We start from the raw sequence: 26440 nt of genomic DNA, 5'->3' as shown, positions 1-26440 counted from the left end.
ATAAGGGGAGTTTCTCTGGTGAGGGACTCTAAGATTGGGCTTGGAGCTTTTGTTCAAGAGGAGATGAAGAGGGAAGATGCAGGAGAGAAGAGGTCGTAGGATTCGACCCAGAGCAGGACCGTGATTCGACGAAGCCAGGGGTGAGATCGATTGAGGATCAGTGACCATGGAGAAACTGAGCTCCAACTTGTGCATGTTAGACTGTTACATTAAAATGGACCCTTTGTTTTGTTCTTTTCTTTACTAACCCTTCAGTCAAATTAAGAATCGTAAAAATAATCTTTTAATCATAAGCAGTGTACTGTCTGTTATTTCATGGCACTAATTTGTAACAGGGTAGCAAATTATACAGCATCCACACAAACAGGGATTTGGGATGTGAGAGCACCTCACTCTCACGAGTTTGGTTGTCTTCCCTAGACTTACACAGCTAAGGAAACCAGAGGGTTTCACTTGTTACTCACCCACAAGGATAATCAACCTGTGCTTCTCGGTGGGGCCACGCTGGTATCTCACCACCTCCTCATAGGGTGATACTGTACTAGTATAGCAGTTGCTTGGGGAGCACGCGGAGCATTGCAGTTGGCTGTTCTTTGATTTCCTGCGGCAGAGTCGCATGCTCTTCCTGAATCCTGCTGGAGAGAGATTGAGAGGACAACTGGTAAATATGCAGGAGGGGCAAGAAACTTCAGAAGAACAATAACATTTGAAATTCAAACTCATTCTCTTTGTGCCACAAATCTCCATCCTGGGCAAGATGGCAACTGGTTCTTCAGTGCCTGAAACTTTGTTTTTAAATGGAAATTGAGTGAGATAGAGGAAACAGGTCCTTTGTCTTGGTATAAATAGGGAATTTTGGTGGAAGAACCCACATTGGTTTTTATGATGTACCAAAGTGCTTTACATCCAATGAAGTGCAGTTTAAACATATTTACGTACAGCAAGTCTTCATAGTCAGCAGTGCAATCACATCCAAATGGTCTGTTTGAGGGATAAATACTGGCAAGCACACCAGGATCAATTTAGCTTCTTCAAGGTATGAGACCTGAGGAGGTCTACATGGTTTAACATGTCATTCAGAAGAAGTCTTCAGTACTGCATTAGAGTATAGATATTGAGGTCAAGTCCCGAAGTGGTTTTTAAATCTTCTGACTTTCAATTTGGAATTAAGATGCTACTGACTGAGCCATATCTCGTACACTTTTGATCTCTGTTCCTGGCAGTATTTTGGATTGCTTGTGTTGGAAATGGTAAGAAGAGACCTTGAAATGAACATCTTGATAGCTGAAGACAATTCTGGAGTGAAATGATAATGGTTGACCATAAGCCTAGTTCCCCTGCCAAGGAGGGAGTTTTACAGCAGCAAAGGAAGGGAACTCGAGGTTGGGATGCATAATGAAAAATATATTTAAAACTGCAAGCAGCAGAGATGTGTCATACCAATGTACAATCCATGTTTATATCCATTGAACTCAGCATCCTCTGTGCATCAGGTGATAAAACCAGGAAACAAAACAGAACACTTGTTAACTCAATTTATAAATCTTTAGTATTATATTAGATTTTGAATCACATAAACCTTAACAACTCAGCCACTAGTAAGATTTGGCAAGGCTGGGTGGATCACTGAACAAAGAACAGCACAATACAGATCACTCAGCCCATGGTGTTGTGCCAACCTATGTAAATCTACACCACAATCTAACCTTTCGCTTCTACACACCCAATAACCCTCCATGTTTCTTACATCTGTGTGCCTATCTAAGAGTCTTTTAAATGTCCCTACTTTATCAGCTTCTACCACCATCCCTGGCACTGCATTGACCCACCACTGTGTGTGTAAAACACCTACTTTGACATCTCCCCTAAACTTTCCTCCACTAACCTTAAACACACGTCCTCTGGTATTGGCCACTGAAAACCTGGGAAAACATACTAGCTGTCCACTCCATCTGTGCACCTCGTAACCTTATACACCTCTATCAAGTTGCCTCTCATCCTCTGTCACTCCAAAATGAAAAACCATAGCTTGCACAACCGTTCCTCATAAGACATGCTCTCTGATCAAGGCAGCATCCTGGTAAATCTACCCTACACCCTCTCTAAAGCTTCGTCATCCTTCCTATAATGAGGTGACTAGAAATGAACATGATACTCCAAGTGTGGCCGAACCAGGGTTTTAGAGAGTTGCAACCTTACCTTGTGGCTCCTGAACTCAATCTTCTGACTAATGAGGGCCATCAACATCATATGTCTTCTTAACCACTCTATCAACTTGCACACAACCTTTGAGAGATCTGTGGATCTAGACCCCAAGAAATGTCTGTTCTTCCATCCTGCTATTAACCTTGTACTCTGCCTTCAAGTTCAAATTTCCGAAAAATACTGCTTCACACTTTTCTGGACTGAACCCCTCTGTCACCTCACTACCCAACTCTGCATCCTGTCTTTTTCCCACTGCCACAACATTTTACACCATCACAATGTCATCAGCCTTCGTACCATTTGCAAGCTTACTAACCCACTCTTCCACTTCCTCATCTGTCATTTATAAAAATCACAAGGAGCAGGAGTCCCTGAACAGATCCCTGTAGAACACTACAAGTCACTGACCTCCAGACTCTATACTCTATCTACAATAATCCTTTGCATTTTGTGGGCAAGTCAATTCCAAATCCACACAGCCAAGTTTCCATGGGTCCCAACCTCATTACTTTCTTGATGAGCTTACCATAAGAAACTTTGTCAAACACCTTACTAAAATCCATATACACCACATCCACGGCTCTACCCTTCATCAACTTGTTTCGTTACCTCCTTGAAAAACTTGTGAGGAATGACCTTCCCCTCACATCACCATGCTGACTGACCCTAATAAAGTTCAAAGTAAATTTAATATCAAGGTACACAGATGTTACCATATACACTACCTTGAGATTAATTTTCTTGCAGGAATTCACAGAACAAAAACAGAAATACTGTAGAATTTATGAAAACTATACACAAAGAGACCAAGACTGACAGACAGCCAATGTGTAAAAGAAGACAAACTGTGCAAGTCAAAAAAAAAAAATGCTGAGAACGTAAGTTGTAAAGATTCCTTGAAGTGGGTCTCTAGGTTGTTGAATCAGTGCACGGTAGTTGTAATTGAAGTTCACCATGCCAGTTCATGAGTCTGATGATTGTAGAATAACTGTTCCTGAACCTGGTGGTGTGGGACCAAAGGCTTCTGTACCTCCTGCGTAGTAGTGAGAAGTGACCTTTGCGTAGATAATGGTGGTCTTTGATGATGGATGCCGTTTTCTCGTTGTAGTGTTCCATGTAAATGTACTCAATGGTGGGGATGGTTTTGCTTGTGATGGACTGGGATGTATCCACCAATTTCTGTAGGCTTTTCTATTCCTGAGCATGGGTACAATAGACAATAGACAGTACGTGCAGGAGTAGGCCATTCGGCCCTTCCAGCCAGCACTGCCATTCACTGTGATCATGGCTGATCATACACAATCAGTACCCGTTCCTGCCCTCTCCCCAGATCCCTTGACCCCGCTATCTATAAGAGCTCTATCTAACTCTCTCTAGAATGCATCCAGAGACTTGGTCTCCACTGCCTTCTGGGGCAGAGCATTCCACATATCCACCACTCTCTGGGTGAAGAAGTTTTTCCGCATCTCAGTTCTAAATGGCCTACCCCTTATTCTTAAACTGCGGCCTCTAGTTCTGGACTAACCCATCAGCGGGAACACGCTTCCTGCCTCCAGTGTGTCCAATCCCTTAATAATCTTATATGTTTCAATCAGATCCCCTCTCATCCTTCTAAATTCCAGTGTATACAGGCCCAGTGGCTCCAATCTTTCAACATATGACAGTCCCGCCATTCCGGGAATTAACCTTGTGAACCTACGCTGCACTCCCTCAATAGCAAGAATGTCCTTCCTCAAATTTGAAGACCAAAACTGCACACAATACTCCAGGTGGGGTCTCACCAGGGCCCTGTACAGTTGCAGAAGGACAGCTTTACTCCTATACTCGATTCCTCTTGTTATAAAAGCCAGCATCCCATTAGCTTTCTTCACTGCCTGCTGTCCCTGCATGCTTACTTTCATTGACTGATGTACAAGAAAACCTAGATCTCGTTGTACTTCCTCTTTTCCTAACTTGACTCCATTTAGATAGTAATCTGCCTTCCTGTTCTTGCCTCTGAAGTGGATAACCTTACATTTATACACATTAAACTGCATCTACCATACATTTGCCCACTCACCCAACCTGTCCAAGTCACCCTGCATTCTCATAACACCCTCCTGACATTTCACACTGCCACCCAGATTTGTGTCATCAGCAAATTTGCTAATGTTACTTTTAATCTCTTCATCTAAATCATTAATGTATATTGTAAACAGCTACAGTCCCAGCACCGAACCTTGCAGTACCCCGTTGGTCACAGCCTGCCATTCCAAAAGGGACCCGTTAATCACTACTCTTTGTTTCCTGTCAGTCAGCCAATTTTCAATCCATGTCAGTACTCTGCCCCCAATACCACGTGCCCTAATTTTGCCCACTAATCTCCTATGTGGGACTTTATCAAAAGCTTTCTGGAAGTCCAGGTACTCTACATCCACTGGCTCTCCCTTGTCCATTTTCATAGTTACATCCTCAAAAAACTCCAGAAGATTAGTCAAGCATGATTTTCCCTTCATAAATCCATGCTGACTCAGACTGATCCTTCTACTGCTATCCAAATGTGTCGTAATTTCCTCTTTTATAATTGACTCCAGCATCTTTCCCACCACTGATGTCTGGCTAACCGGTCTATAATTCCCTGTTTTCTCTCTTCCTCCTTTCTTGAAAAGTGGGACAACATTAGCCACCCTCCAATCAGCAGGAACTGTTCCTGAATCTATAGAACATTGGAAAATGATTACCAATGTGTCCACGATTACTAGAGCCACCTCTTTAAGTACCCTGGGATGCAAACCATCAGGTCCCGGGGACTTATCAGCCTTCAGACTCAAAAGTCTATCCAATGCCGTTTCTTGCCTAATATAAATTTCCTTCAGTTCATCCTTTACCCTAGTTCCTTTGGCTACTATTACATCTGGGAGATTGTTTGTGTCTTCCCTAGTGAAGACAGATCCAAAGTACCTGTTCAACTCATCTGTTATTTCCTTGTTCCCCATAAAAAAATCACCCGTTTCTGTCTTCAATGGCCCAATTTTGGTCTTAACTATTTTTTTGCTATTCACATACCTAAAGAAGCTTTTACTATCCTCCTTTATATTCTTGGCTAGTTTACCTTCGTACCTCATTTTTTCTTGGCGTAATGCCTTTTTTGTTATCTTCTGTTGCTCTTTAAAATCTTCCCAGTCCTCCAGTTTCCCGCTCATCTTTGCTATGTTATACTTCTTCTCTTTTATTCTTATACTGCCCTTTACTACCCTCGTCAGCCACGGCTGCCCCTTACTCCCCTTAGGATCTTTCTTCCTCTTTGGAATGAACTGATCCTGCACCTTCTGCATTATTCCCAGAAATACCTGCTATTTTTGTTCCACTGTCTTCCCTGCTAGGGTATTGTTCCATTGAACTTTGGCCAGCTCCTCCCACATAGCTCCATAATTCCCTTTGTTCAACTGTAATACTGACAGATCCAATTTTCCCTTCTCCTTCTCAAATTGTAGGTTAAAACATATCATATTATGGTCACTACCTCCTAATGGTTCCTTTGCCTCGAGGTCCCTATTCAAATCTGGTTCATTGCACAACACTAAATCTAGAATTGCCTTCTCCCTGGTAGGCTCCAGTACAAGCTGTTCTAAGAATCCATCTCGGAGGCACTCCACAAATTCCCTTTCTTGGGGTCCAGTACCATTCTGATTCTCCCAGTCTACCTGCATGTTGAAATCCCCCATGACAACTGTATCATTACCTTTGCGACATGCCAATTTTAACTCTTCATTCAACTGACACCCTAGATCCAGACTGCTGTTTGGGGGCCTGTAGATAACTCCCATTAGGGTCTATCTACCCTTAGGATTTCTCAGTTCTATCCATACTGACTCTACATCCCCAGATTCTATGTCCCCCCCCCCCCGCAAGGGACTGAATATCATTCCTCACCAACAGAACCACCCCACCCCCTCTGCCAGTCAGTCTTGCCAGTACTTTCATACCAGGCCAGTTAGGATACCCTCCACTGTGTCTGTAGAAGTTATGTCAAAGTTTTTGGTGACATGTCAAATCGATGCAAACTTCAAAAGGAAGTAGAGGCACGGTCGTGCCTTCTTTATAATGACATTTACATGCTAGTCCTAAGGCAGATCCTCTGATATGTCAATATTTAGGAATTTAAATCTACTGACCCTTTCCACTTCTGTTCTCTAAAGAAATTCTAGTCAAGTCAAGTCGAGTCACTTTTATTGTCATTTCGACCATAACTGCTGGTACAGTGCATAGTAAAAATGAGACAACGTTTTTCAGGACCATGGTGGTATATGACACAGTAGAAAAACTAGACTGAACTACGTAAAAAACAACACTGGGAGAAAAAAAAACTACACCAGACTACAGACCTACCCAGGACTACATAAGGTGCACAAAACAGTGCAGGCATTACAATAAATAATAAACAGGACTATAGGGCAGTAAGGTGTCAGTCCAGGCTCTGGGTATTGAGGAGTCTGATAGCTTGGGGAACAAACTGTTACATTGTTTGGTCGTGAGAGCCCGAATGCTTCAGAGCCTTTTTTCCAGATGGCAGGAGGGAAAAGAGTTTGTATGAGGGGTGCATGGGGTCCTTCATTATGCTGTTTCCTTTGCGGATACAGTGTGTAGTGTAAATGTCCGTGATGGCAGGAAGAGAGACCCCGATGATCTTCTCAGCTGGCCTCACTATAAGCTGCAGGGTCTTGCGATCTGAGATGGTGCAATTTCCGAACCAGGCAGTGATGCAGCTGCTCAGGATGTTCTCAATACAATCTCTGTAAAATGTGATGAGGATGGGGGGGTGGGAGATGGACTTGCCTCAGCCTTCGCAGAAAGTAGAGATGCTGGGCTTTCTTTGCTTTGGAGCTGGTGTTGAGGGACCAGGTGAGATTCTCCGCCAGATGAACACCAAGAAATTTGGTGCTCTTAACAATCTCTACCGAGGAACCGTTGATGTTCAGCGGGGAGTGGTCGCTCTGTGCCCTCCTGAAGTCAACAACCATCTCTTTTGTTCACATTCAGAGACAGATTGTTGGCTCTGCACCAGTCTATTAGCCACTGCACCTCCTCTCTGTAAGCTGACTCGTTGTTCTTACTGATGAGACCCACCATGGTCGTGTTGTCAGCGAACTTGATGACGTGGTTCGAGTTGTGTGTTGCAGCATAGTCGTGGGTCAGCAGAGTGAACAGCAGTGGACTGAGCACACAGCCCAGAGGGGGCCCCATGCTCAGTGTGATGGTGTTGTAGACTAGCTCATGGATCTCTGGCTTCTTCCTCTTTTAATTGATAATCAGCTCTTGGTTTTGCTCAGTTTGACTGAATGGTTGTTGTGGCACCACTCAGACATATTTTCAATCTCCCTCCTGGATACCGATTTGTCATCATCACCTTTAATTCAGCCAACAACAGTGGTGTCATCAGTAAACTAAATATACTGCGGCATTGAAGCTGTACTTAGCCACACAATTATAGATATGAAGTGAGTACAGCAGGGTCTGAGCCCTGTGGTACATCTGTGTTGATAGCTAGTGTGGAAGAGATGTTGCCAATCCATACCAACCTCCACCGAGCAAATTGAGCATCCATTTGCACAAAGAGGTACCAGGGCCCAGTACTGGCATTTAGTGATGAGTTTTGAGGGGGATAATAGTGTTTGCTGAGCCGTAGCCAGTAAAGTGCACCCTGACATATACATCTTCGCTGTCCAGGTGTTCCAGAGCTGAAGGAAGAGGCAATCAACTGGCTTCTGCTGTTGAACTGTTGTGATGGTAGGCAAATTGGAGCAGATCATAATAAATCTGTGATTCTCCAAAAGCTCACAAATCTTGTCCTTATGAATCCTCTCTAATAGTTTGCCTATCATTGAAATAAGCCTTACTGGCCTATAATTCCCAGGATTATCCCTATTACCTTTCTTGAATAACAGAACAACATTTGCCATTCTCCAGTTCTCCAATACCACTCCTGTGGCCAGGGAGGACGCAAAGGTCATTGTCAATGCCCTAGCAAACCCTCTCCTTGCTTCCTGTAGTGGCCTGTGATATATCCGATCCAGCCTCTGGACTTATCCATGTTCTTCAAAAGCTGTAACACTCTTTGTTTCCTAACTTCAACATGCTCCAACACATTTACCTGTTCTGTGCTAAATCACATTCAATAAAGTCTCTCTCCTTGGTGAATACTGAATCAAAGTATTTATTAAGTGCCTCCCAGGCCTCCTCTCCCTCTACGTTTCTCACTATCTCTGAGAGTCCTACCCTCACTCCAGTCATCCTTTTCTTCACATATGTGCAGAATGCCTTGGGGTTTTTGTTAATTGTACTTACCAAGACCTTTTCATGCCCCCCCTTCGAGCTCTCCTAAGTCCCTTCTTAAGCTCCTTCCTGGCTACCTTATAATTCTTAAGAGCCCTGCCTGATTTTTGTTTCCTTCTTCCACTTGACTAAATGTCAAGGGTAGTCTCTATTGCTACACCTCTGGAATTCAACTCTTTGATCCATGATTGGACCAAGGCTGTAATGATCCAAAATGCTTCTTGCAAAACCCAATTGGTTATTAGTAGCAAGTACAACTTGGAGGCATTGTCAGAGGCAGCTTCCATCATTTTTTTGACGATTATTGTGTTTGACGAGGCTTATTGTATTTGTCCTGCTGTTTGATAACAGAACATACTTGGAGGAAGTTCCACATTCTTGAGCAGATGATGCTGGTGTTGTAACTGTACTGGGACAACTTAGCTCGAGGCACCTCTAGTTCAGAAGTGCAGTGAAATAACAAATGGAGGTGGATGTAAAAATGAAACATTACTCTGCCCAAAGTCCTCAGGATACTGTTATGACACAAAAAAAAATCACATAACCCAACTATAATTTAAAATTCACCCAAGCTTTACACAAGACATTAGGAAAGCAAATACCAAGCTAAAAAGGAGGCATTAACAACAAGATGAGTGAAGCCTTTTCAGAGGATGTCATTCCAGAAAGTGGGACTCAGATGGCTAAAGACTTGCTGCCGGTGGTAGAGTGAAGGCAAGTTCAGAAGGGAGGAAAAAGTCGAAATGGAGAGGAGAAGATTAGGGTGTTACAGCTGTGGGACAATTGGAAAATAAGGATGAAAACTTTAAATGCATAGTGTTTTAACAGTCTGCTAACACAGATCACTGAGGGTAGAAAGATGGGCAAGATTAAAGTCATAGAGTTTTGAAGATTTACCTTCTCTGAGTTCCTCTTCAGAAAGCAAACAAGAAAAGGGAATTAGGAAAAAGAATAAATTTCTTAAATATATTTTTCATCAATCATTTGCCCATTAGGTAATCGTACAAAAAGTTCTCAGCATTAATCATGGCCTTGTGATTTAAATAATACACATTAAATATTGTTCAACAAACAACCTGTGCAACAGATTCTAATTTCATTTGAGTTTGATTAAAGCAGATGAGACTGCTTTTGACTATATTATGCTTTTTTCCAATTTTCATTCACTTTCTAGTACTTTTACATATGACCAATTTATAATGCAGTTTTCCTTTTGCAAATAGTTGTATATACTTCTTAAGATGCAAACATTTCACTGTCAGTTTTATTCTTTGATGAACTAATCAAATCACATTGAATAATAAAGAAGGCAATGAAAATAAGCTGTCAGTTTCGAGCTGACAGTCTGATGTGGTTGACTGAAACAGTCATGATTCTTGTATATTTGAATTAAGGTTTCAGATTGAAAACATTTATTTTAGAAATACGAACAAGAATTTCCAACTTCCTAACATTAAGGTAAGAAAGCTGCTATCCTCTCTTGACAGCCAAGCCCTTTGAAATTACCATTCAGCTCAAGAAAGTAATACAGCAATACCTACATCACATGCATAGTTAAAATATAGTTGTTAACTGAACAGTCATCAATCGTGATCAATTAGTGTAAAATACATCTAATCAGTGGTAGAGACCTCCTTTTCAAGTTAGATCTTATTGAATTGTTTATCCATAGTTGTCTGAGGCTTTCATTAGAATTGGACAATATTCTACAGTAAAGGCAGAGTAGCATTCTTGAAATTTGAAGTTAGCCGTGTAGCTCTCATTTCTGTAATTAACTGCATCAGGTTTGATTTTGACACCACAGAAGAAACCGAAAGGAATCAAGCAAAGTCTGCAGACACCCGTGGGTGCTGTCAAAGAATCACAAAATGGTTACGGTCAAAAAGAGGCCATTCAGCCCATCAAGTCTAAACCTACTCTATGTAAAAACAATCTGGCTAATCTCATTCCCTTGCCCTTTACCGCGGCCCTAAATTTCTTTCCAAGCAGTTGTACTTGCCCGCTCCCTTTTAATCACTACAATGGATTCTGTCTCCACTACTATGCCAGAAATGAATTCTAAACCCTAATTATTCCCTGTGTAAAACATTTTTCTATTTTAGTTACTTTGGCACTCCTACTGTGTTTTCCCTACCGGACAACTCTTCCTCCAACTGAAGCATTCTGCTTTATCTATTCTACACCATTCATGATTTTAAATAGAGACCCAATTTCAACCTCAGTTTCAAAGGGAAAAAGAACATATGTGGAAGAATTAGAGAAGTGCTTTTCTCCTTGGAAAAGAGGAATGAAATGCTATGGAAATGATAATTTGTGAATGGTTCTGCTTCAATGCAAGCCACTCTTTACATTTTACTTTTCATTTTACTTACTTTTGTTTCCTGGGAGAGAGCATTCACCCACTTCCAAAATGCCTCATCATTGGCAGTAATCTCTGCATTACGACTTCTTGCTAATTAAGGCACACCCAGAAAGGTCTTGGCATGTTCTGAGAGTATAGGGAAGGCTGCAGGGGACGTCACTTGGCATGTTCTGTGAGTATGGGGAAGGCTGCAGGAGAAGTCATTTTTCTATATTCAAGAACGGACAACAGTCTCTTATTCCAGAAAATTTCTTAATTCCTACATCTTGTGATGCAGAGGATTGAAATCTCAGCCAGTAAAACTGGAATGTGGACACAGTGAAGTGGGGTGATTGTGGGGAGGGGAAGGGAAGCTGGATATTGTTTTTGAACAGAAATTGTAGCATCTCAAGCATTCTGAATCAAGGGTATATGGTTCACAAGAAAAATTTTAGGCATTCTAGTTGCAGGATACAGGAACACTAACATTGCAATTAAACACAAAGGAATTGCCTACCTGATTCAAAGGTTTCTTCATCTGTGGAAGTAAGGAAGAGAATATTAGCATATCTTCATAGAGATATTATGGAAAGCAATCTCCATAGCGGTCGATATTTTGATACCGGTAGCCTGAAAATCCATGTCAGTATTTCTAATAGAATCGCAGATTACCTACAAACATGACAAATCTACTGACCCTCAGCCTTAATCATTGATTCTCCAATATAAGGCCCATTTATCTTTCAGCATTTCACCATCAAGGTCCTGAGTAGCACTTGGAGCTGGAATTTTCATTTTGGATCAGTTGCATGATGTTGCCAATTTGTGGCATTATTTCTAAAATAACAAACTGCCACCATTTCACATTCTCAAAATATACCTGTGAGCAGTGGATCCCTCATCGACCAGGCTCACCACATCTTGTCCTATTCCACAGAATTTAAAAGATTGGTAAAGATGAAACAAAAACAGAAATACAGGAAGAACTCAGCCATTCAAACAACATCTGTGGAAAGAGAAACCAGTCAAATATGGTGAGTGACCTTTCCTCAGAACTGGAGGAAGAGTGCAGAGTTTTTAGTTTTTAAAGCAGGGTGAAGAGAAGGGGTGAGGTGTCAGACAAATGACTACACAGAGATAGGTTAAGAAAGATCAGATGATAATGAGTATCTGATAATTAATAAGACACTTGCAAGAAATGGGGATGAGAACATGACAATGTGAAGAGATAAGAGGACAGTGTATATTAATTTGGAAAAGTCAAGGTTCATTTCAGGTAAAACTGAGTGGTGTTAAACAAGAGTTTAAACTAAATCTAGAAGAATGGAGTCCAAACCACTGCTCTTACTCACTCAGAACTCAGAAATGGGAAATGGAGTGTCTTCCCTTTCACAGCTGAATATAGCTCCACACCTTCTCACTATGTCACTCAGTCCCACTTACTCAGCTGTCACTGTGCCCTTTAACTCTCCCTATCCATCTTCACAGACTGACTCACCCAGTTTTGTATTACACTGGTTCAAGCTCTGTAAAAGAACCATCATCCCCAGATTAGTGCCTATCAATCCGAACCCTGCCCTCCAGTGCTCAAGTGGCAAATACTCCTCTTCAGCTGTGGAATTGGCTAGACTCGAAACACTTTGAAGGAAGTATGGAAAAATTCAACTGAAAGGAATACTAAAGAAGCATCATAAAATTACCTGTTTCAACAAATTTCTCATCAATTGCTATGTCCTCTTCTAAAAGACACAAGAAGGACACACCAGTGAGTTGTGGCTTTAAAGTGAAAACTGCAAGCAGAACTTAACAGCTAAGCATGCCGTTGGATGTACTCACCCTCTTCCACTGTACTCACTACAAGAAGCCCGTCAGCAGAAAAAAGATAATCAGGTTAAATTCAGTGCAGCAGCTTTTACTGACAGTAAGTAATAAGACACAAAGCTAATGGCTGTGTTGGGCTTTAAGGTGAAGGAGTTACTAAATTTATGTCATGCTCTTCACCATTAGTGTAAGGTTTCTGTAAAATGTTAATTTACAAATACAGCAAAGTAGGGCAACAGAAGATAAGTAAACACAAGGATAATCCCTTACACAGTTTCCAGAACAACAAACTGTGCCCATGAAGTCAACAACATCATGGCTCAAAGGTGTAATGCCTGTACATTAACAGTAATATCACTAAACCCAGATAGCAAAATCCCACTGACTGACAGAAATGATCTCTATACCCCAATTCAGACAGTAAAACCCTAACACACTGACAGTAATTTATCTTCACTCTAATACTAACCACCCCTCACACTTTGACAGTAACTATCTCCCACAGCCTGACAGTAATATTCTCATACCCTATCAGTAACCAGCCCTCACACTGACAGTGACCACTCCTCACACCCTGACAGTATCTATTTCTTACTCCCTGAAAATAACCACCCCTCACACCCTGGCAGTAACTCTCAGTGCCTGACAGTAACATTGTCACACACTGCCAGTCACCACCTTTACATCCTCACCCTGAGGGTAACAACTCCTCACATGAACAGTAACCTCCTTACACCCTGACAGTAACCACTCTGCACACAGTCAGTAACAACCTTCACAGCCTAACAGTAAAAGCCTCTCACCTTAATTGTAGTAGCCATGTTAATAGTAATTAGCAACCATCTCTACACTCTAATAGTAACCATTCCACTAATATCTCCCCATTCTAACAGTATTACACTTATACCATGATAACATATGTTTCTGCATGCTGACAGTAACAACCTCACATAATGTACAGTGCCGGTACCCAGGAAACCGAACAACAGCAAGTGTAGCATCTCCAACTGGCAGTAATCACTGACAGTATTCTGAATCTGATTTACTTAATATCCTTATTCTTGTGTTTAAATCCTCCCTGACCTTGTCTCTCTTATTTCTTTGCTTAGACACCATGAGCAAGCACCTCATTTACCAGAAACCTAATCACTGCTTTCCAATGCTTTCAACTATCAGAGCCCTTCAATTTGAATCCTCTCCCCAAGTACAACAACTCCACCTTCTTAGATTATTTTTTCTGCTCATTTGATCACATTTCTATTTACTTGATATAAACTCTCTTTCTTTGGCCTTGTGCCCAATTTTTTCCTGCTTCTATGAAATGCGTTTTATTGCAAAGGCTGTTGAGGTATCTCTGCTTCCTAGCTATGACCCATTGTCTGAAGACAATCTGAAATATTCTCTTTTACATCAAAAATAGAAGCACATTGCACTAGTTAATGCTACTTACAGCCTGATTTAGTGCAAGTGTGCATTTGGAAGGAGTGGGACCACCAGAACTCCCTTTGCTTCCTGAGGAAACAGAAGAGGAAAAAGTAAAACCCAGGTAGAGAGGAAGATTAGAACGGGCAATGCAGATACATCTGATACAAGCCTTTCATTGACAACTAGCAAACTATTTGCCATTGGGCAACAGGGGAGAGAAAGTGCCAGAATGAGAGATGGATGGGAGGGGTATTGGGAATGGGCTTAGACGGGAGAGTTAGTATGCCATTAGTCTCGAGTTTGACAGAAGACATAAAAGAGGTAATGTATAAGAGGGGAGGAAAATGTATTAGCAGAATGAATTAATTACGCTCTCTTTGCCTTTGAGCCCATGAGATGTATCCCAGGGGATCCTGGAGGGACAGCACTTTGAATTGAGACTAATTAACTTTATGAAGTTTAAAGATCAAAGAAGGTGTTGAATTTAAGATTGATTGATTTTAAACAAATTAATATTATAAATTGGTATGAGATATTAAAATGCAACATTTCTTAAGTTATTCAAGGATCTGGTCAGGAATCTCCTGGGAAGGAGAAGGCTGGTAGGTACCAGTTGGAAAGCCAGTAAGGGGAAAGATCAAGGGGTGGGGGAGGGGATAGGCAGGAAAGGTGAAGAAGGAATGTAAGGGGAAAGCACTATGGGTAGTAGAAGAAGGTGGAATCATGAGAGAGGTGATAGGCAGTTGGAGGAAGAGGCAGAGTGAAATTGGGATGGGGAAGGGAGGGGGAGGGAATTACCAGAAGTTGGAGAATTCAATGTTCGTGTTCATACCTCTTACTGGTTTTTCACCTGGCACCTACCAGCCTTTTTCTTCCCACCCTCTCCCCACCTTATTTATAGGGCCCCTGCCCCCTTCCTCTTCAGTTCTGACGAAGGGTCTCTGCCCAAAACATTGACTGCTCATTTCCATGGATGCTGCCCGGCCTGCTGAGTTCCTCCAGCATGTGTTGCTTTGACCCCAGCATCTGCAGAGTGTTTTGTGTTTACAAAATGCTGGAGGAGCTCAACAAGTCAGACAGCATCTATGGAGGAGAATAAAGAGCTGACATTTTGGGCTGAGATCCTTTATCAGGACGAGAAAGGAGCCAGAATAAGAAAATGAGGGGAGACGTAGGATTACAAGCTGGCAGGTGATAGTGAAACCAGGTGAGGGGTAAAGTGTGTGAGTGGGGGATGAAGTAAGAACCTGAAAGCTGACAGGTGGAAGAGGTAAGGGGCTAAATAAAAAGGGTAGTACAGTGAACCATGAAAGAAATGGAGGGAGGAAGGGAACTAGAGGGAGGTGATGAGCACGTGATGATAGGGTAATCAGACTGGAAAATGAATAAGAGAGAGGGGGGAAGGGGGGAGAGTAAAATGTTACACTAAGCTAGGAGGAACAGCAAGTACTTTAAATGGAGCAGGAAGTTGCAAAGAGACATAGACAAGTTAAGGGTGTAGGTAAAAGTACAGTAGATGAAGATCAAAGCAGAAAGCAATATAAAAAGTAAAATTAAAGATGTTACACGTCAAGGGGCAGTTTTACAAAGGGAAAGAATGCACATTTCTCTTGCTCTTGGAGTACCACAATGACTCAAAACTTGTCTATTGCCCTGAGGGATGTCATATAAATGCACCAGAATGATACTACGGCTCAGAGGATGAGATGATGAGAACAAGTTGCACAGACAAGATTTGGGTATGGGCTGTACTGATTACAGTGCTTAACAGTATAATTGATTCAATGTGCTAAATACAGTGCAACACTTGACCTAGGAAACATAGAATGAAGAGACTGTGCTTTGGGCAACATGGTGGCACAGCAATTTGTGCTTTCCTCACAATTTTGGGGATTTAATTCCATCCTAATTCCAGAAGACGATAAGTTACAGGAGCAGGATTAGACCATTGAGCACATCGAGTCAGCTTCGCCATTTCATCATGGCTGATTCATTTCCCTCTCAGCCCCGATCTCCTGCCTTCTCTCCATATCCTTCCATGCCTTGACTAATCAAGAATATTTTAACCTCTGCCTTAAATATACCCTATGACTTGGCCTCCACAACAAATTCCACAGATCCACCACTCTCTGGCTAAAGAAATTCCTCCTTCGCTCCGTTCTAAATGGATGTCCCTCTACTCTGAGGTTGTGTCCTCAGGTCTTAAACTCCCCAACCATAGGAAGCATCCTCTCCAAATCTACTTTGTGTTTGACAGGTTTCAATGAGATCCCCCTCATTCTTCTGAATTCCAGTGAGTACAGACCTAGAGCCATCAAACACTCTGCTCACAGTACTCCAGTTCCAGGTGCTATTTGTGTGGAAGTTTACACGTTCTGACTGTGGAAGAGTTTTTGCCAGGTATTCTGGTTTCCTTCCATAAAGACCAGCTGTTAGGTGAATTACCTCTTAGATTTGTTGAAAGGCAAAACAATTAAAAATGCATTTCAACAGGATATGGAAACCCACATCAAGGAGCACAGTAAGTGTATCCGTTAGGAGAAATTGGCGGTAGCAGAACAATACATTCGCAATGGCCATAGGATTGACTTCAAAAGCACAAAACTACTGTGCCATACCAATGGCTTTTGGGACCGCCTGGTGAAGGAAGCCACTGAAATAAAATGAGAAGAAATGAACTTTAACAAAGATGAAGGTCTTGCTCTAAATAAGAACTGGAATTCAATTGTAAAGAAGGTGGGAGAGCAGAAACTTGATTGGATGAGGTCTAATCAATCAGGAGGGATGGACTAGAGGGGTATAAATACCATCAGACTAGACATGCCCAGGCATCATCCCTGATAAAAGATGGCAGAGCTTCTCATCAAAAGGTTGGTTATAATTGATATTTGTACCCGGCTGGAAGCCCGAGAAGAGTGTATTCATCACATACACTGGGAAAGCACCAAAAGTAAATGAACAAATAATAAGACGCTTTTGCATCAGAAGTTAAAAAGTAAACATTCTAACTCTGCCGGCACTTCATAAGTGATGAGACCTGGTGGCAGTAGGGAGATTTGTAGTCTTAGGGCCTGGGGGAAGAAGCGGTATCCCATCCTAACATTTCTTTTCCCAATGCTTTAGTACGGCCTGCACAATGATGGGGGGGGGGGGGGGGGGGGGAATCACTGACAATGCTCTGAGCCCTGTGTACTCAGTGTTCCAGATAAATACATATGATGCAGAATGAACTTTACTATATCCAAACCATGAAATACTTGTCTGGGAATATCAATGGAACAGCATCCAGAGATTTTCACTCAACATTTAGCCTGTATTAGAAATGCCCTGGGTGTATAGAGGGAGTTTTATTCTGCATCTAACCTATGCTGTGTCTGTCCAGTGTGTTTTACATATTACACTTTTATATCTAATAGATGATGTGCCACACCTGCATGGAAGGAGAGGACGGAATTGAACAATATTTGATTCTTCCTAGCTATACAAGTAAGTGTGTAACACAAAATGGATGTTATAAGACAAAATGGTGTCAGTTTGGAATGCGGAAATGTTTTGAGAATGCACAAGAATACTGATACACAGCCTTGAGCGTAGATATTGATGCTGAACTTGTCTTTCTGCAGACATGCTATCTCTGTCTTTCAGATAAGTGTCTAGGTCAAGGATCACAAGGGATAAGGGGGTATGAGGAATTATATGTAGAATTAAAAGGACTAAAACCTGACATTTGCAGCTTGGCAAGTAAAGCTGCACCATAACTAATCTGCTAACCGTGAGACAGAAGCAGGGAACAAAGAGGTGCTTGTACATGAGAAAGCTGCTGTGTAGCCATTAACCAAGGATGCTTAGCAACAATCAGAGTATGTATGTGATAACGAATGTTTAACAAGCAGCTCCAGACAGTACTTGGGGCTCACTTGATGCAGATTTTCCCAGACTTTATGAGCAGGTCCTCTGTAGTTCAGCTGAGCGATGCAAGCTTGCTAATTTGTGTGTGTTGCTTGAATTTCCAGCACCTGCAGATTTCTTCGTGTTTGCATTAATAAACAGCATGTAATTTTAAGTAAACTGTGTTTGACAATTATTCACTGGGTCTGAACCTAAAGTCCTCTGGCAGAGAGGCAGATCGACAGGTACAGTCTGGTACGATGACTACGTAAGCTGAAAAATACCGTTTTGAAAGGATAAAAAGTGGGTCTCTTCTTCATGCAAGTTAGAATCTTGCCTTAGGCTGGGTCACAATCAGTGCAAAGAGGCGGAGTGTGAAGACCATTGAGAAGACTGTCAGACACTTGAGGTTCCCTCTGGCGATATATAGATTAACTCATTGTCTGGTTGATAAGCATAATTCCCTTCTTTATTTTATCATATTCTTCTTTCTTACTACATTTTATTTTGATATAACTCTAATAGAGTAGCTTTCTATAACTTTTTAGTGTGTGTCCAGTGCCTCCTTTGTTTGCAAATACCTCTTGCTGCTGAATCAGGAAAGAAAAAGGAACAAACGTTAAAATATTTCATTGCACTGGGTCTGACATAGAACTTTGCAGATGCAGACTAGTCATCTCTGCTGGACTTAACCAGACCAGTGCTTGTTTTGGCAATGAAACTACATAAGGAATAGCATCAGGAATACTTGAGGTAGTCACAGAAACCTTCTTCCTAACTCTGCTTCCCAGAGTACCTCTGGCTATCCCCTTTCCTCTTCTCCTTCAAGACCCTCCTAAAAGTACACTCCCTTAGGCAAAGCTCAGCCTACACTTATTAATATGTCCTTGTGGTGAACTACATATACCTGTCTGGACACGCCCCCCCACCGCTGACAGCTCCTGTGGCTCCTCCCACAGACCCTGGTATAAAGGCGATTGGAGGCACAGCTCCTCCCCCAGTCTCCAGGATGTTGTGTGGTGGTCGCTTGCTGCTTGTGCTTTCTTCCAGCCAATAAAAGCCTACCTTGACTCACGTCTCCGAGAGTTATTGATGGTGCACCAGTCCTTTGCCTTGGCATCTAATTTTTGGGTCATTACTTCTACATAGAATAGTTTAGGATGTTAATTTAGGCATTTGCAATAAAATGGAAAATGCTGAAAACAACCCAGCCTGATAATGGAAAGAAAAATGGAATTAACATCAGTTCTGCTGAAAGTTCATGGACCTGCAACATTAACTCTTGTTCTTTCTCCACATATTTTATGTTTAATATATTATTTCCAATATCTGCAGTTTTTCCTTCAGAGGTATGAGCAGTGCAGTTGCCCCAACATGCCCTTCCTTTCCAACAGTGTGAAGTTCATACAATCCATCTGGTCATCATCAATGATAAAGAAAGATTGGCATTTGTGTTAGTGTATTCCTTGTCCTCAGGGTACCTTGGGTCCTGGGCTGACATGGACATTAATATTTATTGAGTAAACTGATACCACTATGTGATTCAAGGTTTGGTGAGTGGAGGGCAGAGGGATATTCTAAATTCTTAAAGAGTGTTCCCAACTGCCTCACTAACACAAAATTGTGGATCTATGGAATGTTCTGCCTCAGAAGGCAATGGAGGCCAATTCTCTGGATGCTTTCAAGAAAGAGTTAGATAGAGCTCTTAAAGATAGCGGAGTCAGGGGATTTGGGGAGAAGGCAGGAACGGGGTACTGATTGTGGATGATCAGCCATGATCACATTGAATGGTGGTGCTGACTCAAAGGGCCAAATGGCCTACTCCTGCATCTATTGTCTATTGTCTAAAATACTTCTGAAGTACACTGAACTACTGTAGAAAACATACAGTTAATCTGCACACAGAACGTTCCTACTAATGACAGTTTAACAGATAATATTTTATTTGTGGCATTGATAGGGTAATAAATCTTATTCAGGACACCGTAACTTGAAAGCAATACTGTGCAATCTATTCATGACCTGAAAGTGCAAATGGGTCCTTGGTTCATTGCCTGCCTTATAAACCACCAGCTCCTGCAATACTTCAGTGAGAAGATTGGTTCCAGGACTCCACATCATTCACTTCTTGTAAATCAGCTGCTTTACCTTTTGAGCAAGCTGCTTGAAGGAATTAGACCTGCGCATCTCGAAAGGGTTGTGATGTTCTGGGCCTGCCACCAGTGCGCATCATTCTGGTCAACAATCTGCAGAATGTCTCTTCTTTTGAAGGTCAAACCAGCTTCAGGACAAGGAATGGAGGAATCGTACCTTGGGCTGTAGTCCACCAGTGCTCTCACATAAATCTGCAGGAAGAGAGAAGTACCAAATAACACCATGATGATTATGCTGAGAAAAGATCCTTAAAACAGAAGCAGAATACACAGCAAGCCAGTCAGCAAATGAGAAGGATAAATATGGATTCATATTTGTTCTAACTTTTAAACAAGACAAAACTGTAGTATTCAAGTGGAATCCAAATAAATGCCAGAGGATAAGAATGGAAGTCACGAGGGCACCTGATGGTGTTTGGGATTTTAAGAAGCTGCAGAGAGAAGTAGTACTGAATAAGAAGAAAGGTTATCCCAAGTTACTATCCACTGCATGTGTCCTCTCAATAGAGATTCCATCATAATTTCAGGGATAACCTCTTGCCTCGTCTTAACATTTTCCCCATCTGCTTCTTGCTTTTAACTCTTCCATGGAGTCACAGATAACAACCTGATCAGTCAATTAGACAAACAATCTCCAGTTTGTAATGTTGGGATTTAAAGCAGTTGATGTGTCTATGATCACCATCTCTGGCAGGGCATTGAAAAATTGAAATGGATAAAAAGTTAGTGTTTGGAATACAGTGGATTCCAGTTAATTGTGCAGCCACTTATTTGAAAAACTCTTAAAAAACAAAAACTAATTGAGGAAATAGACGGGATTCATTAATTTATTTGGGATTCTATGCCGCTTTATTGAGACAGGAGACTGTTGCTGAACAGTTTCTAACTAGTGTAAGTCACGTACACTTGCGTGCTCAGTGTAAACAGTTTTTAAATAGCGCCAGTTGCATGTGTTTGTGTTCAAAAAGCAATGATTCTGTCACTGATAGTGAGAAATATCAGTAAGACAGTAAGCAGAAGTAATCAGTAACACAAGTCAGGAGTGAAAATGAAATGATTTCACTACTTCAACAAGTAGTGAATTCGAAGATAGCAACAATCATCTTGGATGTTACAATGAAGATTTGGAAGAACCATTCATTCAAAGCATTATATAAAGGCAGTCCATTATCTGCACTAGATGTTGAGCAGATTTTTTTCATTTACAGTCAATCAAAAGAACATAGCAGCGTACATTGAATGAATTCTTCCATTGATAACTATTAGGAACTATTACACAGTTATCTGGTACTGTAGTAGTATTGGTAAGTTCTAATTTGATCTGTATTTCATTTAACATTAGTTTGTCTTTTTTGATAGTATTTTAACCATTGAGCAGTTGCTTGAAAACAAACCAAAACTGCTGAGAGACTAAGCCAGGGTAATCGACACAATATGGCGCACTTCCAAATAATGAAATTCCAAATTGGAAAAGGTACGTTTGATCCTTTATTATGAAATCAGCAAAGACAAATGATCTTGAGGCAATAAAAAAACTAACAAAATTAAATAAGCAATATAACGCTCTAATATAGTCTAATAGTGATATTAGCATTCAAATAGCATAACAAATGTTCTAAAAACATTCCAATTTATGATCTAGCTAGTGTTCCAATAACATCCCAGTTATTGATCACCAAAACAAAATCATTTCTTCGCTCACTCCCCCTCAACTAGTTTAACTGACTAAGCATGAATACTTAGCAATACTAATTTGCTTTTACCACACCCCAACCTATATGACAGATTACTATAATAAATGCGCCACAAACTACAATGCAGTCAGAAGTAGATATATGGCTCCAACTGACAGAAAATAGATACATGACTGCTACATCCAAGCCCCTTAATTATTATACTATAATATTTACAGCTACATATTACAAAAATAGGACACATGAAATCTTCAAGAACAAACATTTTAACATTTATACAGATGTTCTTTTTCTTATTTCTTCTTCCAGTCAAGTTTTGGAACACTCATCTCGGTCGAAGGTTACCAGCACTTAGCCCAGTACACCGTGATCTTTACCACCATTCTCTGTCAGGTCATTAAATCAAGTCAAAGCCATGAAGCTTCTAGAGTTGTAACTCCTCAATCTCTGTCTCCTGAAGAAGACAATTCTTGATTATAGGTCTGTCCAGACACCTTGTCTTGGGCTTGATTCACACCCGCCTCACCAATCCTCTTCTGTCTGGAAAAACTTGAATGACTCCTCCCACGATCCATGAGTTCAAAGGTGCTGTGTTTTCAATGATAAATGCAATGTCTCCTGGGAGGAAATTGTGTTTTATACCTGCCTATTTTTGACAGTCCTGTAACTGTGCTAAATACTCCTTGACTCTTGGTGGGTGGAGCCAAAAATGATGCCAGAGAATAACTTGTCCCAGCTCACCAGCGAAACAGTCAAATTCTTCCTATTCTAATGTCTCTATTTTCCTTTTCAGGCTGGGATCCTGTGAGGATCTTTTAATCTACACTCAAAACTGCAGTTCTGCACAGCAGTGTTCCCGTTCTTGGAGCTTGTCGATTGGCTGTTTCAATATGTCCAGGTCTGGCCTGAAGTCGGGCACCTTTGGGGCCTTTCACAGCCTTGTGGACATGAATTCTCACTGATGTCAGAATTAAAGTGTAGCGGGAGCCGGAACATCGAAGATAGCGAGAGTGGCTGTTGGAGGGTTCTCTCTCTCTCTCAATGGTGAGCAAGACTTTGCTGCCGATTCTCAAGTTGGGGAACTCAAAATAAAAAGCAAAGCTTCAGACTGGCTGTAACATTGAAATTGTGACTGTTGACCCCCCCTCCCCCCAGTGGAAGGAGCAATATCTGCCTGCCCCTTGTTAGTGCAAGAGAGTGTCTTTGGAGTGTCAAAAATGTTGGAGTGAAGAAGTTAGTTTTCGATATACTGTAGACCATGATCACTCTTTCGGGGTTTTGCCGTTGCTTGCATTGTGGGTGGTGGGAAAGCTCATGGTTTCCGTGGTAACTACCACTTTACAAAAGACCACTCAACAATTTTATGGCCAAAAGAGCATCTTTATCTGGGACGGCAAATGATATTTACAATACAGAGGCTTCCAGGTACCTCGTGCGGCATGGGTGGAGGAATTATATACAATGTATACTGGGAGTAAAAAGAGTGGAAGTAAAGACCCCGTCAACTCCAGATCCCGCCTCTTGTTACCAACAGCTTCCCGATTAGTATTAACTTACTTTTAATAATACTCACATTACAACAGTTCTCCCCTTTAAAATCCAACATTCCCCAAATATAGAAGAACTGGGAAATAAAAACAGTGGTATCATTAGCAACAGGTAACCAATACAAAACACCTAAAAAAACGTGGCAAATTCAACATTCAATCTAACAACAAAAAAAAAACTATCCAATCAAAGATTCAGTCTGTCAGGAGGTTTGTGAGGGTGCTGTGATCTACGCACTACCCCCGGTGACCCAGCAGGCACCGCTGGTGAGGATGTTTTGGGTGAATCTACTGTTGGGGACATGAGAGGGGTCTGTGTGTCCGCATGAGAATGTCCATCCTCTTCAGGGGACTCTGCCCCCTCTGCCAGCATCTCTCCATCTGGCAAAGTCACTGGCGGACATTCTTTCCTGGTATGCATTAAGTGGTCATTGCTCCTTAACTGTTTTGGACTACTGAGCTTCTTTGAAATCAATGGCAAGCTATTCTCAGCATTATTGGAATAAACGGCATCTGCAGGTTTGCCACTTGGCTTGGAACACACTGAAAAAGGAACTTTGGTTTTCTGAATCATCGTCACAACCGTGGCTCAGAATAGACCCAATTTTTTTTTAGATTGTGAGGACACTCAGTCCTCATTTATTGTCATTTAGTAATGCATGCATTAAGAAATGATACAATGTTCCTCCAGTATGATATCACAAAAAACACAAGACAGATCAAGACTAACTTACAAAAACCACATAATTATAACATATAGTTACAACAGTGCAAAGCAATGCCGTAATTTGATACGGACAAACCACGGACACGGTAAAAAGTCTCGAAGTCCTCGACAGCCCATCATCCCACGTAGACGGTAGGAGGAAGAAAAACTCTTCCTGCCATGAACCTCCAGTGCCACAAAGCTTCCCAATGCAGCCTCTGGAAGCATCCGACCACAGCCAACTCAGAGTCCGTCCAAAAAACTTCGAGCCTCCGACCAGCCCACCGACACCGAGCACCATCTCTGCTGAGCACTTTGACCCCGGCCCCGGCCACCAAGCAACAGGCAAAGCCGAGGATTCGGGGCCTTCCTCTCCGGAGATTTCTTGATCGCACAGTAGCAGCGGCAGCGAAACGGGTATGTCAGAAGTTTCACCAGATGTTCCTCCGTGCTTCCCACGTCCATCTCCATCAAATCAGGTTTGTGCATGGCCCCTACTTACAAATAACAGATATTCATTCCTGGAGTGGCTACGCGTGCTGCCGTCACGCCGCCATTTACTCAACTCACAAGCTTTAAGTTCCTTGGGGTGAATATCACAAATGATATTTTTCATAGAGTTCCTTGTTATAACTTGGAACTATCTGGAGTTCAACAGCAGGAAATTGCAAAGCATTTCGGAAAACCTCTTGTGCTTGAACAAAGGTCTTGTCTGTTAAATCACAGTCATTGATTTTGATACAGTCATTCTCCTGGAGCAGGTTCTTCTGTCTGGAATGACTGTTCTCTTCAATACCACGAATACTCAGCCCAAGGAATCCTCCACTCAGCGTAGAGTTAAAGGGCACCACATGGATTCCCAGGAGGCCGCCGTCCACAGAAAATTCTACCTTCTTTGTCAAATCACTTAGAGTGCTTTCTAAATGCTTGTCTGGTGGTCCTGGAGGCTCTGTTCTTACATCGTCTGTACATATCAAAATCAATGACTGTGATTTACACCTCCATGTCCTCCTGTAGTTCTCCTCACTAATGACCGATGCAGTAACCCCTGAACCAATCTCAAACTTAATGTTCTTTCCCTTGACAGTGACTGTGGCATAATATGGTTCAGGTGGTCCCTCATCCATTTCCACCCCAAACATGTTGTAGGCACACACTGCCTCCTCGTCTGCTTTTTCTAGGTGGTGTGTGGCTGCCTGAGCCTGGTGAGCTTTTCCCTGCCCAGGCTTAACCTTACCCTTTAAACTCCTGCATTTTTTAGCTAAATGTCCTTTTTTGCTACAAGCATGGCAGACAGTATCTTTGAATTTGCAAACATTTGCATAGTGCGTCCCTCCACACTGAAAACATTCCACCCGCTTTGTCTGTTTACCAGTCTCCCTCCTGACTTGGAGCACTGCTGCTGACTGTGACCACCCCCCCCCCCCCACCATGCCCTTTCTGGATATCCTTGGCATTATTAGCAGCCATCTCCATGCCTTGGGCAATCTCTAGGGCTTCCTTGAAAGTTAACGGTGGGGTTTCCCCCAACAAGTGGTGTTGTGTGGCATCATTATTAATGCTGCTTACTAATCTATCATGGAGCATGTCATCCAACATGGCTCCAAAATTGCAATGCTCCGACAGCTGCCGAAGTTCGGCCACAGACTGACCTGGCTTCCAAACATGGTTGTGAAACTTGAACCATTGGACTATCTCCGAAGGTTTTGGATTATGGTGGTTCCCCATGAGCTTGACCAGTTCATCATATGGAATTTCTAACGGTTTCCGCGGCATAGCTAAGTTCCTTATCAACTTGTAAGTCTTTGCCTCACACACACTCAGGAGAATAGAGTGCTTCTTATCCATTAGCACAGAAAAAGTGTCCCAACCTTTCCTCATACTCCGGCCACACCTCAGTTCGCTCCGCGAACTCACCGACAGACCCGAACACAACCATCTGAATGCGAGGCTCCTCGTCCGCTCACAGCTCCTGATCGAAACGCGTCGACCCATCCACAAAACCAGTTCACCTCGTCACCGAAAATATGTGGTAACTTCCACTTTACAAAAGACCACTCGATCAAAAGAACATCTTTATCTGGGACGGCAAATGATATTTACAATACAGAGGCTTCCAGGTACCTCGTGCAGCATGGGTGGAGGAACTATATGCAATGCATACTGGGAGTAAAAAGAGTGGAAGGAAAAACCCCACCAACCCCGGAGCCCGCCTCTTGTTATCAATAGCTTCCCGATTAGTATTAACTTACTTTTAATAATACTCACATTACCAGTTTCTGCTTGAATAAGTGGGAAAAGGGGGAGGGTTGTTGCAGCTAGCTGCTGCTTGTCTGTGGAAGGGGGGC

General features: G+C 42.0%; 1 protein-coding gene and 1 long non-coding RNA gene across 2 annotated transcripts in view; one reads left to right on the top strand and one right to left on the bottom strand.

Annotated features, from left to right (window-relative positions):
• The window catches only part of LOC132392785 (uncharacterized), a 127072-nt gene that overhangs the window by 20266 nt on the left and 80366 nt on the right, over positions 1 to 26440 (top strand). Inside the window, exons 2-5 of the long non-coding RNA XR_009511651.1 lie at positions 11796 to 11892; positions 17521 to 17590; positions 21505 to 21619; positions 22633 to 22883. This is a non-coding gene — a long non-coding RNA (uncharacterized LOC132392785). The remainder of the gene's footprint in view (positions 1 to 11795; positions 11893 to 17520; positions 17591 to 21504; positions 21620 to 22632; positions 22884 to 26440) is intronic.
• The window catches only part of mpp4b (MAGUK p55 scaffold protein 4b), a 99128-nt gene that overhangs the window by 14912 nt on the left and 57776 nt on the right, over positions 1 to 26440 (bottom strand). Inside the window, exons 9-16 of the mRNA XM_059967130.1 lie at positions 20141 to 20337; positions 14133 to 14191; positions 12695 to 12712; positions 12559 to 12597; positions 11376 to 11396; positions 9415 to 9429; positions 1441 to 1482; positions 465 to 635 (exon numbers count right to left, since the gene is read on the bottom strand). Of these exons, the coding sequence (XP_059823113.1) occupies positions 465 to 635; positions 1441 to 1482; positions 9415 to 9429; positions 11376 to 11396; positions 12559 to 12597; positions 12695 to 12712; positions 14133 to 14191; positions 20141 to 20337 (562 nt within the window). The remainder of the gene's footprint in view (positions 1 to 464; positions 636 to 1440; positions 1483 to 9414; positions 9430 to 11375; positions 11397 to 12558; positions 12598 to 12694; positions 12713 to 14132; positions 14192 to 20140; positions 20338 to 26440) is intronic.

The sequence above is a fragment of the Hypanus sabinus genome, chromosome 4 (assembly GCF_030144855.1).
Source record: "Hypanus sabinus isolate sHypSab1 chromosome 4, sHypSab1.hap1, whole genome shotgun sequence".
In the NCBI taxonomy this organism is placed as follows: domain Eukaryota; kingdom Metazoa; phylum Chordata; class Chondrichthyes; order Myliobatiformes; family Dasyatidae; genus Hypanus; species Hypanus sabinus.
This window is presented reverse-complemented; position numbering and strand designations above follow the sequence as displayed.